Source organism: Pan paniscus, chromosome 23, assembly GCF_029289425.2.
Source record: "Pan paniscus chromosome 23, NHGRI_mPanPan1-v2.0_pri, whole genome shotgun sequence".
Taxonomy (NCBI): domain Eukaryota; kingdom Metazoa; phylum Chordata; class Mammalia; order Primates; family Hominidae; genus Pan; species Pan paniscus.
In genome coordinates this window covers 50708879-50722815 of record NC_085927.1, presented here as the reverse complement: position 1 = coordinate 50722815, position 13937 = coordinate 50708879, and the positions used below count along the sequence as shown (strand labels likewise).

The window sequence follows — 13937 nt, the reverse complement described above, 5'->3', positions numbered from 1 at the left end:
CAGCACTTTGGGAGGCCGAGGCGGGCAGATCACCAGGTCAAGAGATTGAGACCATCCTGGCCAACATGGTGAAACCCCGTCTCTACTAAAAATACAAAAACGTTAGCTGGGCATGGTAGTGCACGCCTGTAGTCCCAGCTATTTGGGAGGCTGAGGCAGAAGAATCGCTTGAACCTGGGAGGCGGAGGTTGCAGTGAGCCGAGATTGTGCCACTGCTCTCCAGCCTGGTGACACAGCGATTCCGTCTCAAAAAGAAAAAAAAAAGAAAAGAAATACATTTGCCAATGCCAAGAGTGTGCCTTGAAGGCATCCTATTTCAGGAGTAAGAACAAAAGTGGCAAGCTGTTTGAAATGATAGACAGTGCTATCAAAATGGGTCTTAACAATTTACAGCATGCACTATGACAGCATGCCCAAAGCAACCCAACAACGGGAATAAGCTTGCATGTTAACACAAGCTGCATTACAGATATCTTAATTTAAATGGAGTCCAAGGTATCCCAAGCACGACTGCCAGTGATTCCCACAGCAGAAACCCACGTTGTGCATGCATGGGAGACTCACGGAACCTCTGGTCTATGGAAATTCTAACTAAAGGATGCAGCCTGTTGAGGTGCTTTTTAACAGCTCCAACAATGCAACTGAGTGTCAAGCATTCTTTTCCTGTAGTGCCGTTTGTGGATCCTGGACAAACTTTAAACAGGACTAGTGTTTTCTGTGGTAGATAAATGAGTTCTGTTGCAGGATCCTTCTCATTGAGAATGAACATCTGTCAAACCTTGTAACCTTTTTTTTTTTTTTGAGACGGAGTCTCACTCTGTCACCCAGGCTGGAGTGCAGTGGTGCGATCTCTGCTCACTGCAACCTCCGCCTCCCAGGTTCGAGCGATTCCCCTGCCTCAGCCTCCCAAGTAGCTGGGACTACAGGCGCCCACCACCATGCCCAGCTAATTTTTGTATTTTTAGTAGAGACGGGGTTTCACCATATAGGCCAGGCTGGTCTCGAACTCCTGACCTTGTGATCCGCCCGCCTCGGCTTCCCAAAGTGCTGGGATTACAGGTGTGAGCCACCACGCCCAGCTAAACCAGGTAACTTTTTGAGGAAGGGTCTCTGTCACCCATGCCAGAGTGCAGTGGCATGATCGTGGCTTACTGAAGCCTTGACTTCCTGGGCTCAAGTGATCTTCCCATGTCAGCCTCCCAAGTAGCTGGGACTACAGGCATGTGCCACCACATGCAGCTAATTAAAAACTTTTTTTTTTTTTTTTTTTTGTAGAAATGGGGTCTTACTATGAGGCCTAGGTTGGTTTCAAACTCCTGGGCTCAAGTGATCCACCCGTCTTGGGCTCCCGAAGTGCTGGGATTATAGGTATGAGTCACCACATCTGGCCAAATCATGTAACTTTTTGAGAAGGAAATCTGGCTGTTTTCAAGATGTTTTGAATTTTGAAAGAGCAGAGATATGACCTCTGATTTAGACTCCTATGAGAAATAATATACAGTATATAAGAAGAGGTAAATTGCATAGGGAGGGACAAAATAATTACACCACGATTTTGTCTTCTATTTCTTTATTTCTTTATTGAGACAGGGTCTCACTCTGTCACCCAGACTGGAGTGCAGTGGTGCAATCTCAGCTCACTGCAGCCTCGACCTCCCTGGGCTCATGTGATCCTCCCATTTCGGCCTCCTGAGTAGCTGGGACTACAGGTGCGTACCACCATGCCCAGCTAATTTTTTTATATTTTGCAGAGACAGGGTTTCACCATGTTGCCCAGGCTGGGCTTGAACTCCTGGGCTCAAGTGATCTGCCCACCTTGGCCTCCCAAAGTGTTGGGATTATAGGCGTGAGCCACTGCATCCAGCCGTCTTGATAATTTTATTATTTAAAATTTTATTATTCTTTTTTGAGATGTGGTCTCACTCTGTTGCCCAGGCTGGAGTGCAATGGCACGATCACATCTCATCGCAGCTTCAACTGCCCCAGCTCAAGTGATCATCCTACCTCAGCCTCCCAAGCAGTTGGGACCACCATACTTGGCTATTTTAAAAAATTTTTTGTAGAGATGGGGGGGGTCTCTCCATGTTGCCCAGGCTAGTCTTGAACTCCTAAGCTTAAGTGATTCTCCTGCCTCAGCCTCCCAAAGTGCTGGGATTACAGGTGTGAGTCACCACACCTGGTCTTAATTTTTATTTTAATGTAAGCTTTTAGCAGCTAAATTTTGTCTGACTTCTCACTTCAATGGTACTGCTATATGATGTAATATAGGGGTCAGGTAAAATTAATATTTTAGGAGCTTATAAAATTTAGTATAATACTGATGATGATGATCAAATACATTGAGAGACTGAATTAAAGTCCTATTGGGATGTTATCCCTATGGAGGAGAATTGGCTTGATGAATATTTAGACTTGATTAATGATAGATTATTATTTTCAATAACTCAGCAGATATATACCATGAAGTGCAGAAAACTGTGGATCAAGGAGGCCAAAGGACTGTACAGTTCGTACAAAAACACAAGAAAGTGTAATTGGATAATTCAGCTGTCTGTTTAAATCAGTACCAACCCTTCACTGATCATTGTAAATGTTTGGATTCTGTGTATGCATTTTTTTATAGACAGTGTTTGCTCTGTCACCAAGGCTGGAGTGCAGTGATGTGAGAATACTTCACTGTAACCTTAAACTTTTGGGCTCAAGTGATCCTTCTGCCTCAGCCTCCAGAGTAGCTAGGACTACAGGCATATGCCACAATGCCTGGCTAATTAAAATATCTTTTTTTGTAGAGGTGAGGTCTTGCCATGTTGCCAGGCTGGTCTCTAACTCCTCGCTGCCTCACGTGATCCTCCCACCTTGGCCTCAGTGCTGAGATTATAGGGGTGAGCCACTATGCCCTGCTTGTCTACGTATTTTGATTATCTATATGATATTGAGAAGTGAAGTAACTGTTGTCAACTCAGGATTACTGTTTTATCAAAAAATAGAGTTAATATTGGTTATGGGGGTAGAGTGAACTGTTGTGCTAATTCCAGGCTTAGAATTAGCCAGAGCTATTTTGCTAAAGTTCCTTCCTTGGTCAAGGTGTGGCAGGAAACATACTGACTGAAAGTGTTAAGAGGATGCTGGACATGTTGGCTCATGCCTGTGATCTTAGTGTTTTGGGAGGCTGAGGATGGAAGATCTCTTGAGGCCAGGAGTTCAACACCAGCCTGGGTAATATAGTGACACCCCATCTCTACAAAAACCTAAAAAATGAGCCAGCCATGGTGGTATGTGCCTGTAATCCAAGCTACTCAGGAGGCTGAGGCAAGAGTATCCCCTAAGTCCAGGAATTCAAGGTTGCAGTAAGCTATGATCTCACCATGCACTCCAACCTGAGCAATAGCGAGACACTGTCTCAAAAAGAAAAAACAAAACAAAACAAAACAAAAAAAACCATTAGGAAGGCAGGAAGCACATAAAAAGATGCCCAACACCACTAATCATTAGGGAAATACAAATCCAAACCACAGTAAGATACCACTTCACACACATTAGGATTGGCTATTGCCACAAAAACAGAACAAATGTTGGTGTAGAGTGGGGAAATTGAAACCCTTGGTGCGTTGCTAGTGGGAATGTGAAACGGTGCAGCCACTATGGATAACAGTATGGTGGTCCTCAAAATATTAAACATAAAATTACCATTTGATCTAGCAACTCCAGTTGTGTGTATATACCAAATGGAATTAAAAGAGACTTGAACACAAGATATTTGTACACTTATGTTTACAGCAACATTATTCACAATAGTAAAAAAAAAAAAAAAGATAGAAACCAAATGTTTATCAATGGATGAATAGACAAATAAGATATGGCATACACATACAATGGAATATTATTCAGTCTTTAAAAAGAATGAAGCTGGGCACGGCAGCTCATACCTGTAATCCCAGCACTTTGGGAGGTCGAGGTGGGCGGACTGCTTGAGCTCAGGAGTTCGAGACTAGCCTGGACAACACTGAGAAACCCTGTCTCTACAAAAAATTTAAAAAATTAGCAGGCATGGTGGCATGCACCAATGGTCCCAGCTACTTGGGAGGCTAAGGTGGGAGGATCACTTGAACCCAGGAGGTTGAGACTGCAGTGAGCTGTGATCATGCTACTGCACTCTAGTCTGGGCAACAGAGCGAGACTCTATCTAAAAAAAAAAAGTGAAATTCTAATGGAAGAACCTTAAAAACATTATGCTAAGTGAGATAAGCCAGTCACAAAAAGCCAAATGTTGTATGATTCAATTTATATGAAGTAGCTAGAATAGGTAGATTCATAGAGAAAGTAGAGGTTACTGGGGGCTGGAGGAGGGGAGAATGGGAAGTTATTATTTATCTGTATAGTTTCTATTTGGAATGATGGAAAAAGTCAGGAAAAAGTGGGCACAACAATGTGAATGTACTTAACGTCATTGAATTGCATACTTAAAAATGGTTAAAATGATATATTTTATGTTATGCACATTTCACCACAGTAAAAAACATTTTTTTAAATTAAGTCAATGGCCAACACCTTGGAGAGAATAAATGAAATAGGGAGTTTTGGGATAGTTTCTAACAGTTTGCCAGTGAGATTTATGGTTTACACTTGGTCTCTGTGAAAACTCTCGGGGGGCTTTACTGTTATGTAGCAGGAATATGATTATGTGACCAAAAAAACAAAAATCCCTAGCTGAGATTCCATTTTGGAGTCTCTGATTCTGAGGTATTCTGTTGCATGTGCCATGGACTGAATTGTGTTTCCCACAGAATTAATGTGTTAAAGCTCTAATCTCTATGTCTTTAGGAGGTAGTTAAGGTTAAATTAGGTAATTAAGGGTGGGGCTCTAATTTGATAGGACTATGGCCTTGTAAAAAGGCCCTCTTTCACTGTCATGTAAGGACACAGCAAGAAAGCGGCTTTCTGTAAGCCAGGAGAGCCCTCACCAGAAATGGACCATGATGGCACCTTGATCTCGGACTTCCAGACTGCAAAATTATGAGACAATACATTTCTCTTGTTTAAGCTATGCAGACTGTGATATTTTGTAATGGCAGCCTGAGCAGAGTATGACAACACTCGTGATTCCTAATCTGTTAAGAGAAAGATACATCCTGCCTGGCCCTTACCTAGGGAGGACCACAGAAGCCTGCACCTGGCTTCTCTAGACTCCTTGCTTTGAGACAGCCATTGGCTGTGATACATATCCTTACTTTCATATTATGGTTATTTTTTACCCTTTTCCTATAATAAACTGCAGATCTGTAAGCATTGTCACTTTGGGTCCTGAGTCTTTCTTAGAACCAAACTGTTTAACTGACACTATTAGTGTAACTATAAGGAAAAGAAACAGTATTAATTTCTGTCGTTCTAAGGAGAAATAATTAAGATTGATGGGTAAAAGAACCATCTTAACAGAAGGCAGATTTACTTTGTCTTGCAAGGTATTAAGCAAGTCTCTAGGTATGTTCACTACACACTGGAGCAGAAGCTAGATGCCATTCTGCGGTGAGGAGACTGCTGCATTGGGTATATGACCTCAAGAGCTTACGATTTTTCCAATCTGGAAAAAACTTTTTCTTTTTTTCTTGTTTTTTTTTTTTTTTTTTGAGACGGAGTCTCGCTCTGTTGCCCAGGCTGGAGTGCAGTGGCCCGATCTCGGCTCACTGCAAGCTCTGCCTCCCGGGTTCACACCATTCTCCTGCCTCAGCCTACCGAGTAGCTGGGACTACAGGCGCCTGCCACCATGCCCGGCTAATTTTTTATGTTTTTTTAGTAGAGATGGGGTTTCACCATGATTGAGCCAGGATGGTCTCGATCTCCTGACCTCGTGATCCACCTGCCTCGGCCTCCCAAAGTGCTTGGATTACAGGCGTGAGCCACCGCGCACGGCTGGAAAAAACTTTTTCAATAGGAATCATACCTGTGATGTCAGCTTCCCAGCAATCTGCATTCGTTCAATTTCTGCAGGAGATTTGATCAGCCGGAGGCGCTGTATCAGCTGCTGAACACCCCGAACCTTGTTCTTGCTCTTGGCTTTGGCCTCAGTCAGGGGCTGCATATAGTCAGAGTGAAGCTGTGCATGTGAGGGCCTCATCCAGTCATACCAAACCATGTTCGTCTCAGCTTAGAATGAGAAGCCAACAAATAAATTTAAAACAAAACTACCAGCAACAAGAAATATCAACTGTCATAACGACTTGAACAAGAGTCAAAACTATAAAACCTTTAACGTGGAACTCTAAAGTGTTGAGACTTAAGACTCTCTCAGGACTGAAGCAATAAAGGTTTGATTATAAATCACTAGAAAGATCATTCCCTGGAAATGGCAAGATATTCTAAGACTGAATATACAGCTTTTCTGCCCCTAAACTTCAGTGTTCTTTATAAAGGACGATACAGGACTAAAGCTTTATTCAAGCTTTGATTTTCTCTCTTTCTCTCTCTCTTTATTTTTGAGACGGAGTCTTGCTCTGTTGCCCAGGCTGGAGTGCAGTGGCACAATCTCGGCTCACTGCAACCTCCGCCTTCCAGGTTCAAACGATTCTTCTGCCTCAGCCTCCCAAGTAGCTGGGATTACAAGCACCCGCCACCATGCCCAGCTAATTTTTGTATTTTCAGTAGAGATGAGGTTTCACCATATTGGTCAGGCTGGTCTCGAACTCCTGACTTGTGATCCACCCGCCTCAGTCTCCCAAAGTGCTGAGATTACAGGCGCGAACCACCATGCCCGGCCTTCATTATTAAACAATTAAAACAACTGTTCTTCACCACCACTTACTGAGCTAGAGGCACTTGTTGAATAATTGCACACAGAAGGACAGAAAAGCATACTCAGATCATGACTTTATGGGTAAAGTGTCCCATCTTTCACATAATGATCTCAGTACTAGAGGAAAGGGTTCTCCTCCTATTCTGGAGCAATTATTCATTGCTATGGAAAAACTACAGTTGATATTTTCTCACTTCTCCCTTTGCATCTGCTATACATTCTCTTTGTAAACAATCACAGTTCAACTTTGAACTTTAGAGACCTAAGGAAATGGTCTGTATTTGCCTAAGATATACGATATAAAGGCTCATTATAAAAATGATTTGCACTTAATACCAGATCTACATTTGTTCTTTTTTTCTAACGGTAGGCTACAAACAGTATTCCTAACAATCCAAGTGAGAAGGTCTGAATATTTTATATGACTAAAAAGTACTTTGGGGAAAGTAGAGGGGAAAAAATCCAGAAAACTTTGATTGGATATGCACTGATTCTATGATTCTATGTCCTATGTGATTCTATGTCCTACATATTTTCATTTTAAAAATAAAAATGGTTCTAAATATATACTACATGGGAAACACCTTCCTACTTACGATAGATGGAAATTTAATTGTCGTGTAATTTTTTTTTTTTTTGAGACGTAGTCTTGCTCTGTCACCCAGGCTGGAGTGCAGTGGTGCGATCTCGGCTCACTGCAACCTCCACCTCCCTGGTTCAAGCAATTCCCCTGCCTCAACCTCCCAAGTAGCTGGGATTACAGGCGCATGCCACCACGTCCAGCCAATTTTTTCGTATTTTTAGTAGAGACGACGGGGTTTCACCATGTTGGCCAGACTGGTCTCGAACTCCTGATCTCAGGCAATCCACCTCCCTTGGCCTCCCGAAGTGCTGGGATTACAGGCGTGAGCCACCGCACCCAGCCAATTGTTGTAATTTTTAAAAAGTAAAACAATCTCTACTACCCGTTCAAAGTGTATGAAATCATAGCTCACTTTTTTAAAGGTTTTTAAACCTTTCAATAAATATGATTTCAGCCAGGCACGGTGGCTCACGCCTGTAATCCCAGCACCCTGGGAGGCTGAGGGGGGTGGATCACCTGAGGTCAGGAGTTCGAGACCAGCCTGACTAACATGGTAAAACCTTGTCTCTACTAAAAAAAAATAGAAAAATTCGCCAGACATGGTGGCGCGTGCCTGTAATCCCAGCTGCACGGGAGGCTGAGGCAGGAGAATTACTTAAACCTAGAAGGCAGGAATTGCAGAGAGCCGAGATGGTGCCATTGCACTCCAGCCTGGGCAAGAGCGAAACTCTGTCTCAAAAAAAAAAAAAAAGGAATGGTGACCGAGAAGTACTTTTGAGAAATTTATTTTACATGAGATTGTAACTATACTGAATTAATAAAACTTAGACAGTAGAACATGACAAGTAGCAACTAATGTAAGAAAAAAGCTAGAAAGAAAATGATTCTATGCCCCACATTTATGTGGATTTTGAAGACATAAGAAAGTTCAATGAATTGAACAGGCTAATTATCTATAAAATGGAAAACATTTCTGTAAAGTAATAAAAAGAATTTAATCAAATGTATTAGAACTTACATATTCAAATGAGTATTTTCTTCCAAAAGAGGCTTTACAGGAAACAGTCTAATATATTTCATGATTGGGAAAAACATTTTTGGAATTCTCTTTTAGAAGCTAACTTCAGATATGATTTGTAACCCATGTAAGAAAAATCAAACAAAAACTTTATAATTATACATTATCTTGACCTAAAATCAGTATTTTTAAACTTGAGCATCTATCTTATTTTCCAAGTAAGATACTTCAAAAAATAAAATACTTCCCAGAGCTAAAGTTTTTTAAGAATTACTAAAGATAGTTTATAATGTGGTGTAGGTTCTGAAAAAATTCCCAGAAGAAAAATCTCAAAACATTCGGATTGATTAAAATTTCACCAGAATAACTGTAGAGAAAGTAATTTCTTTGAGGGACAAGAACTCAACTGTGGCCAGGCACGGTGCCTCACACCTGTAATCCCAGCACTTCAGGAGGCTGAGGTGGGAGGCTCACTTGAGGCCAGGAGTTCAAAACCATCCTAGGCAACAAAGTGAAACTCCATCTCTACAAAAAAATAAAAAAAAAATTAGCCAGACATAGTGGTGTGCCCAGGTAGTCCCAGTATTCTGGAGGCTGAGGCAGGAAGACTGCTTGAGCTTTGGGGTTCGAGGTTGCAGTGAGCCATGAGTGTGCCACTATACCTACATCCCAACCTGGGTGACAGAGTGAGACCCTGCCTAAAAAAAAACAAAAAAAGAACTCAACTGTATATGAACCACAAAAGATCTGTTAAAATGCAGATTCTGATTCAGTAGATAGGGGATGGAGGCCTGAGATTTTAATTTCTATTACATACTATGCATTTTTAATTTTAATATGCATTACCAGGTGATTCTGATGCTGTGATGCATGGATCGTTCTTGGAGAACAGTACCTCCTTTTGAAGAGCTGGCAAGAGCACTAAGATAAGAAGTACTAGTCAAATATCAAGAAGCTGGTCAGTAATCTTGAAGAGTGGTCCATGCCCATCCTGTCCTTAATTTATTTTTTGGAGATGGGGTCTCACTACGTTGTGCAGTCTGGACCTGAACTCCTGGCCTCAAGCGATCCTTCTACCTCAGCCTCTCCAGTAGCTGGACTACAGACGTATACCACTGTGTCTGGCTTATCCTTTGCTTTAAAAGAAAATTCTCTCTCTGAGATTTCAAACTAGGATAGGTAACAGTCTCCATTAATGAATAATCCAGTGAACATGGAGTTTTTTTTTTTATTGAAATGTTCTAAAATTCATTGTGGTGATGGTTGCACAATTCCATGACTATACCAAAAACTCTTAAATTATATACTTTCATTTTATTATTTTTTTTGAGATGGAGTCTTGCTCTGTCGCCTAGGCTGGAGTGCAGTGGTGGGATCTTGGCTCACTGGCTCACTGTAACCTCCTGCAAATGAATAAATGAATCTTTTTTTTTTTTTTTTTAAGACAGTCTTGCTTTGTTGCCTAGGCTGGAATGCAGTGGCATGATCTCGGATCACTGCAACCTCCACCTCCCGGGCTCAAGTGATTCTCCTGCCTGAGCCACCTGAGTAGCTGGGATTACAGGCGCCCGCGACCATGCCTGGCTAATTTTTCTATTTTTAGTAGAGACGGGGTTTCGCCATGTTGGCCAGGTTGGTCTTGAACTCCTGGCCACAAGGAACCTGTCTGCCTTGGCCTCCCAAAGTGCTGGGATTACAGATGTGAGCCAATGCACCAGGCATAAATGAAATCTTTAAAGAAGCTCAATCTTCTGAAAAAGACTTTACATTTCTTTCACGGTGCTCATGGTCTTTTCATGGTGGTGCTACGATAACGAAATCAAGGCCTTGTCTAAACAGGCAAGAAAGGTTTTAATCCCAATCTGGTTTGTAATGTGACTTCTGCTCCCATTTGTTACCTTTCATTTTTGGTAGAAGATGTTGAAATTCTTCTAGCGTATAGGCTTCGTCTACTCCAGTTAGAGCTATTGCTCCATCAGTGCCAGATCGCGGACCATCCCAAAGTTCTCGACTGGGATCTCGCCGAGGCACAAAAAGTATGGCTTTGTGTGATGGTAATTGTTTGCCAGGGAGGCTCTGAAGGACAAGAATGCTATCAGGCTCTTGGAATCCACATAGGTACAGGAAATTGTTGTCTTGGTGGAAAGTATAGGGAATATCGTTGCTCATGTAGTATGTAGGGTTGGAGAGCACAACCACTGTCTGGTCTGTCCCACTCTGCCCTTGAGCTTCCTTCTGGATCAGAGACATTAGTTTGTGTCTGCGAAGTGCATATTCCACCTGAGATAGTCCTGGAGTTACCTCCCCTAGAAATGACAAATAAAAGGGATGCTTTACATTTCTGCAGTGCCAAAGTACTTAAGGTAGTTTAATATTAGATGGAAATACTCAAGTCCAGTTGTTCAATTTATGCCAAATCTCCTCACAGCACATGGAGAATTAAGGATAACCAGGTTTCAAATTTCTATTCCACTGTAAAAATTTGGAAGAAATGATAGTTGAATGTGGCCCCGCCTGAAATCTGGAATCATGGACCCCTTAGATCTCTTCCAGGTCTTTGGCTCTTTCTTTTACTCACTCAGTTATATTCACTGAATATAATTTTTTTTTTTTGAGACAGAGTTTCGCTCTTGTTGCCCAGGCTGGAGTGCAGTGGCATGATCTCGGTTCACTGAAACCTCTGCCTCTCAGGCTCAAGCAATTCTCCCACTTCAGCCTCCCGACTAGCTGAGGTGGCTCACACCTGAAATCCCAGCACTTTGGGAGGCCAAGGCAGGCAGATCACCTGAGGTCAGGAGTTCAAGACCAGCCCGGCCAACATGGTAAAACCTCATCTCTACTAAAAAAAAACACAAAAATTAGCCATGTGTGGTGGTGCATGCCTGTAATCCCAGCTACTTGGGAGGCTGAGGCAGGAGAATCGCTTGAACCTGGGAGGTGGAGGTTGCAGTGAGCCAAGATCCCGCCATTGCACTCCAGCCTACGCGACAAAGCAAGACTCCATCTCAAAATAATAATAATAAAGTATATAATTCAAGAGTTTTTGGTATGTCACATAATTGTGCAACCATCACCACAATGCATTTTAAAACATTTCAATAACAAAAAAAAACCTCCATGTTTATGAGCAGTTACTCCCCATTTTCTCACAATCCTCCAGTCCCTGGCAACTCCTAATCTATTATCTGTCTCTATGGATTTGCCTACTGCAGAGATTTTATATAATGAAACTATACAATATAGGGCCTTTGCTGACTTGGCCAACGGTTTTTTTTTTTTTTTTTTTTGAGAGGGAGTCTCGCTATCTCCCAGGCTGAAGTGCAGTGGCGCAATCTTGGCCTGCCTCAGCCTCCCAAAGTGCTGGGGTTACAGGTGTAAGCCACCGTGCCCGGCCCCCTCTTAATTTTAAAAAGGTAACAATTTCACTTCCTTATATACACACACTGTACAGTTGTAGATAAATGTAATACTGAATTATTTCAATAAATGTTTTTCCTTCTTTCCTTCATTGTTTGGCTCCTTATCCCTATTCCCTTCTCCTACTCACATCAACACCTTGCCCAGGTGAGTTTTCTCAACTCTCACAAAATCATACATACATGCATTTGGGGCTTTTTGGATCACTACTGTTTTACAAAATGGGACACTACACACTCTTTTTGGTATCTTCCTTTTCCAACAGAACAATATGTCGTGGAATTCTTTTCCTTCAAGTTGTTTGGTATAGCTTCAATTCATTCTGCTTGATGCCTCCATGACATTTCTTGGGGTGAATAGACCATAACTTATTCAGCCATTTCTATACTGTAGGAATTCAAACTGCTTTTCAGCTTTTTGCTGCTATAATAAATATCTTTGTACTTATATCTTAGTACTTTTATGTCCCATGTACTGGTGCTTTAATTATTATGGGGATAGTCCCAGGAGAAAAATGGCTTGGTCAAAGATCTTTGAATTTCCTTAGTACTCATGTTCAGTATATGATTACCTTAGATCTAATTTTTTTTTTTTTTTTTTTTTTTTTGGAGACAGAGTCCTGCTTTGTCACCCAGGCTGGAGAGCAGTGGCATGATCCTGGCCCATTGAAACTCTACCTCCTGGGTTCAAGTGATTCTTGTGCCTCAGCTACCCAAATAGCTGGGATTACAGGCGTGAGCCACCAGGCCTGACTGTTTTTGTATTTTTATTTATTTATTGCTATTATTTTTTGAGAAAGAGTCTTGCTCTGTCACCCAGGCTGGAGGGCAGTGGCGTGATCTCACCTCACTGCACCCTCCGACTTCCCGGTTCAAGCAATTCTCCTGCCTTAGCATCTCGAATAGCTAGTATTACAGGTGTGTACCACACAGCCTGGCTAATTTTTGTATTTTCAGTAGAGGCAAGATTTCACCATGTTGTCCAGGCTGGTTTCGAACTCCTGACCTCAAATGATCTGCCCGCCTAGTCCTCCCAAAGTGCTGGGATTACAGGCATGAGCCACCATGCCTGGCCTAATTTTTGTATTTTTAGTAGAGATGGGGTTTCACCATGTTGCCCAGGCTGGTCTCGAACTCCCGGCCTCAAGCAATCTGCCTGCCTCGGCCTCCCAAAGTGTTGGATTTACAGGTGTGACCCATGTCCCATGGCCTAGGATCTAATTGTTTTACCTATATATAGTTTATCTCACCAGCAAATTCTGTAACTTGTATTCCATTAATAAAATATTTTTATTTAACTTTTCAGACATCTACAATAGAAACAAATTTATGTTTTTGTTGATGAAGTTGGCAAGAAATAAGAGAGAGTGATAAGTGGAGGCCTTACGGGCCAATGTGAAGCAGCTGAAGCAACAAAATGGGGCCAAGAAGAGCTCATATCACATTTTTTTCTTTCAAGATTGAGCTAAGAGTCTCCTAGGTTTCTTAGGCAGAATACTGAACTTTGTACTACAGCTATTTATTTCCTTGATAATTATTCATGTTAAGTCTGCCACTGTTACTCAACATTGAAAATTTCCTAATTTACTCAAGTAGTAAATACTCTTACAAAAGCAGAGGCTGGTTATAACTGATGAATTATCCGACCTTTCCTTTTTTTCATCTTATTTTCTTCCTTTCCTGAACTTTGCTTTTGGCTATTTCACAGCTATAGTCCATAAAATAAAAAGAAATTTAAAAATCGGCTGGGTGCAGTGGCTCACGCCCATAATCCTAGCACTTTGAGAGGCCAAGGCAGGCAGATCACCTGAGGTCAGGAGTTCAAGGCCAGTCTGGCTAACACGATGAAACCCCGTCTCTACTAAAAATACAAAAAATTAGCCAGGTATGGTGGCGCACACCTGTAGTCCCAGCTACTTGGGAGGGTGAGGCAGGAGAATTGCTTAAACCCAGAAGGCAGAGGTTGCAGTGAGCTGAGATCACACCACTACATTCCGGCCTGAGCGACAGAGTAAGATTCCGTCTCAAAAAAAAAAAAAAAGAAAGAAATTTAAAAGTCAATTCTTTTTTATTTCAGAAGGTAAGAAAATCCATAATTTTAATAACTTTATGTGTTATCTCTCATTTTCATTA

The 13937-nt window shown here is 41.8% G+C and overlaps 1 protein-coding gene across 4 annotated transcripts in view; it reads right to left on the bottom strand.

Annotated features, from left to right (window-relative positions):
* XPNPEP3 (X-prolyl aminopeptidase 3) overlaps positions 1 to 13937 on the bottom strand; it is a 75045-nt gene that overhangs the window by 40053 nt on the left and 21055 nt on the right. For all 4 annotated transcript variants that reach the window (XM_003814616.7, XM_008967376.5, XM_008967377.6 and 1 more), the window contains 2 exons: positions 10287 to 10694; positions 5939 to 6141 (listed from right to left, as the gene is read on the bottom strand). In XM_003814616.7, the coding sequence (XP_003814664.3) occupies positions 5939 to 6141; positions 10287 to 10694 (611 nt within the window). The remainder of the gene's footprint in view (positions 1 to 5938; positions 6142 to 10286; positions 10695 to 13937) is intronic.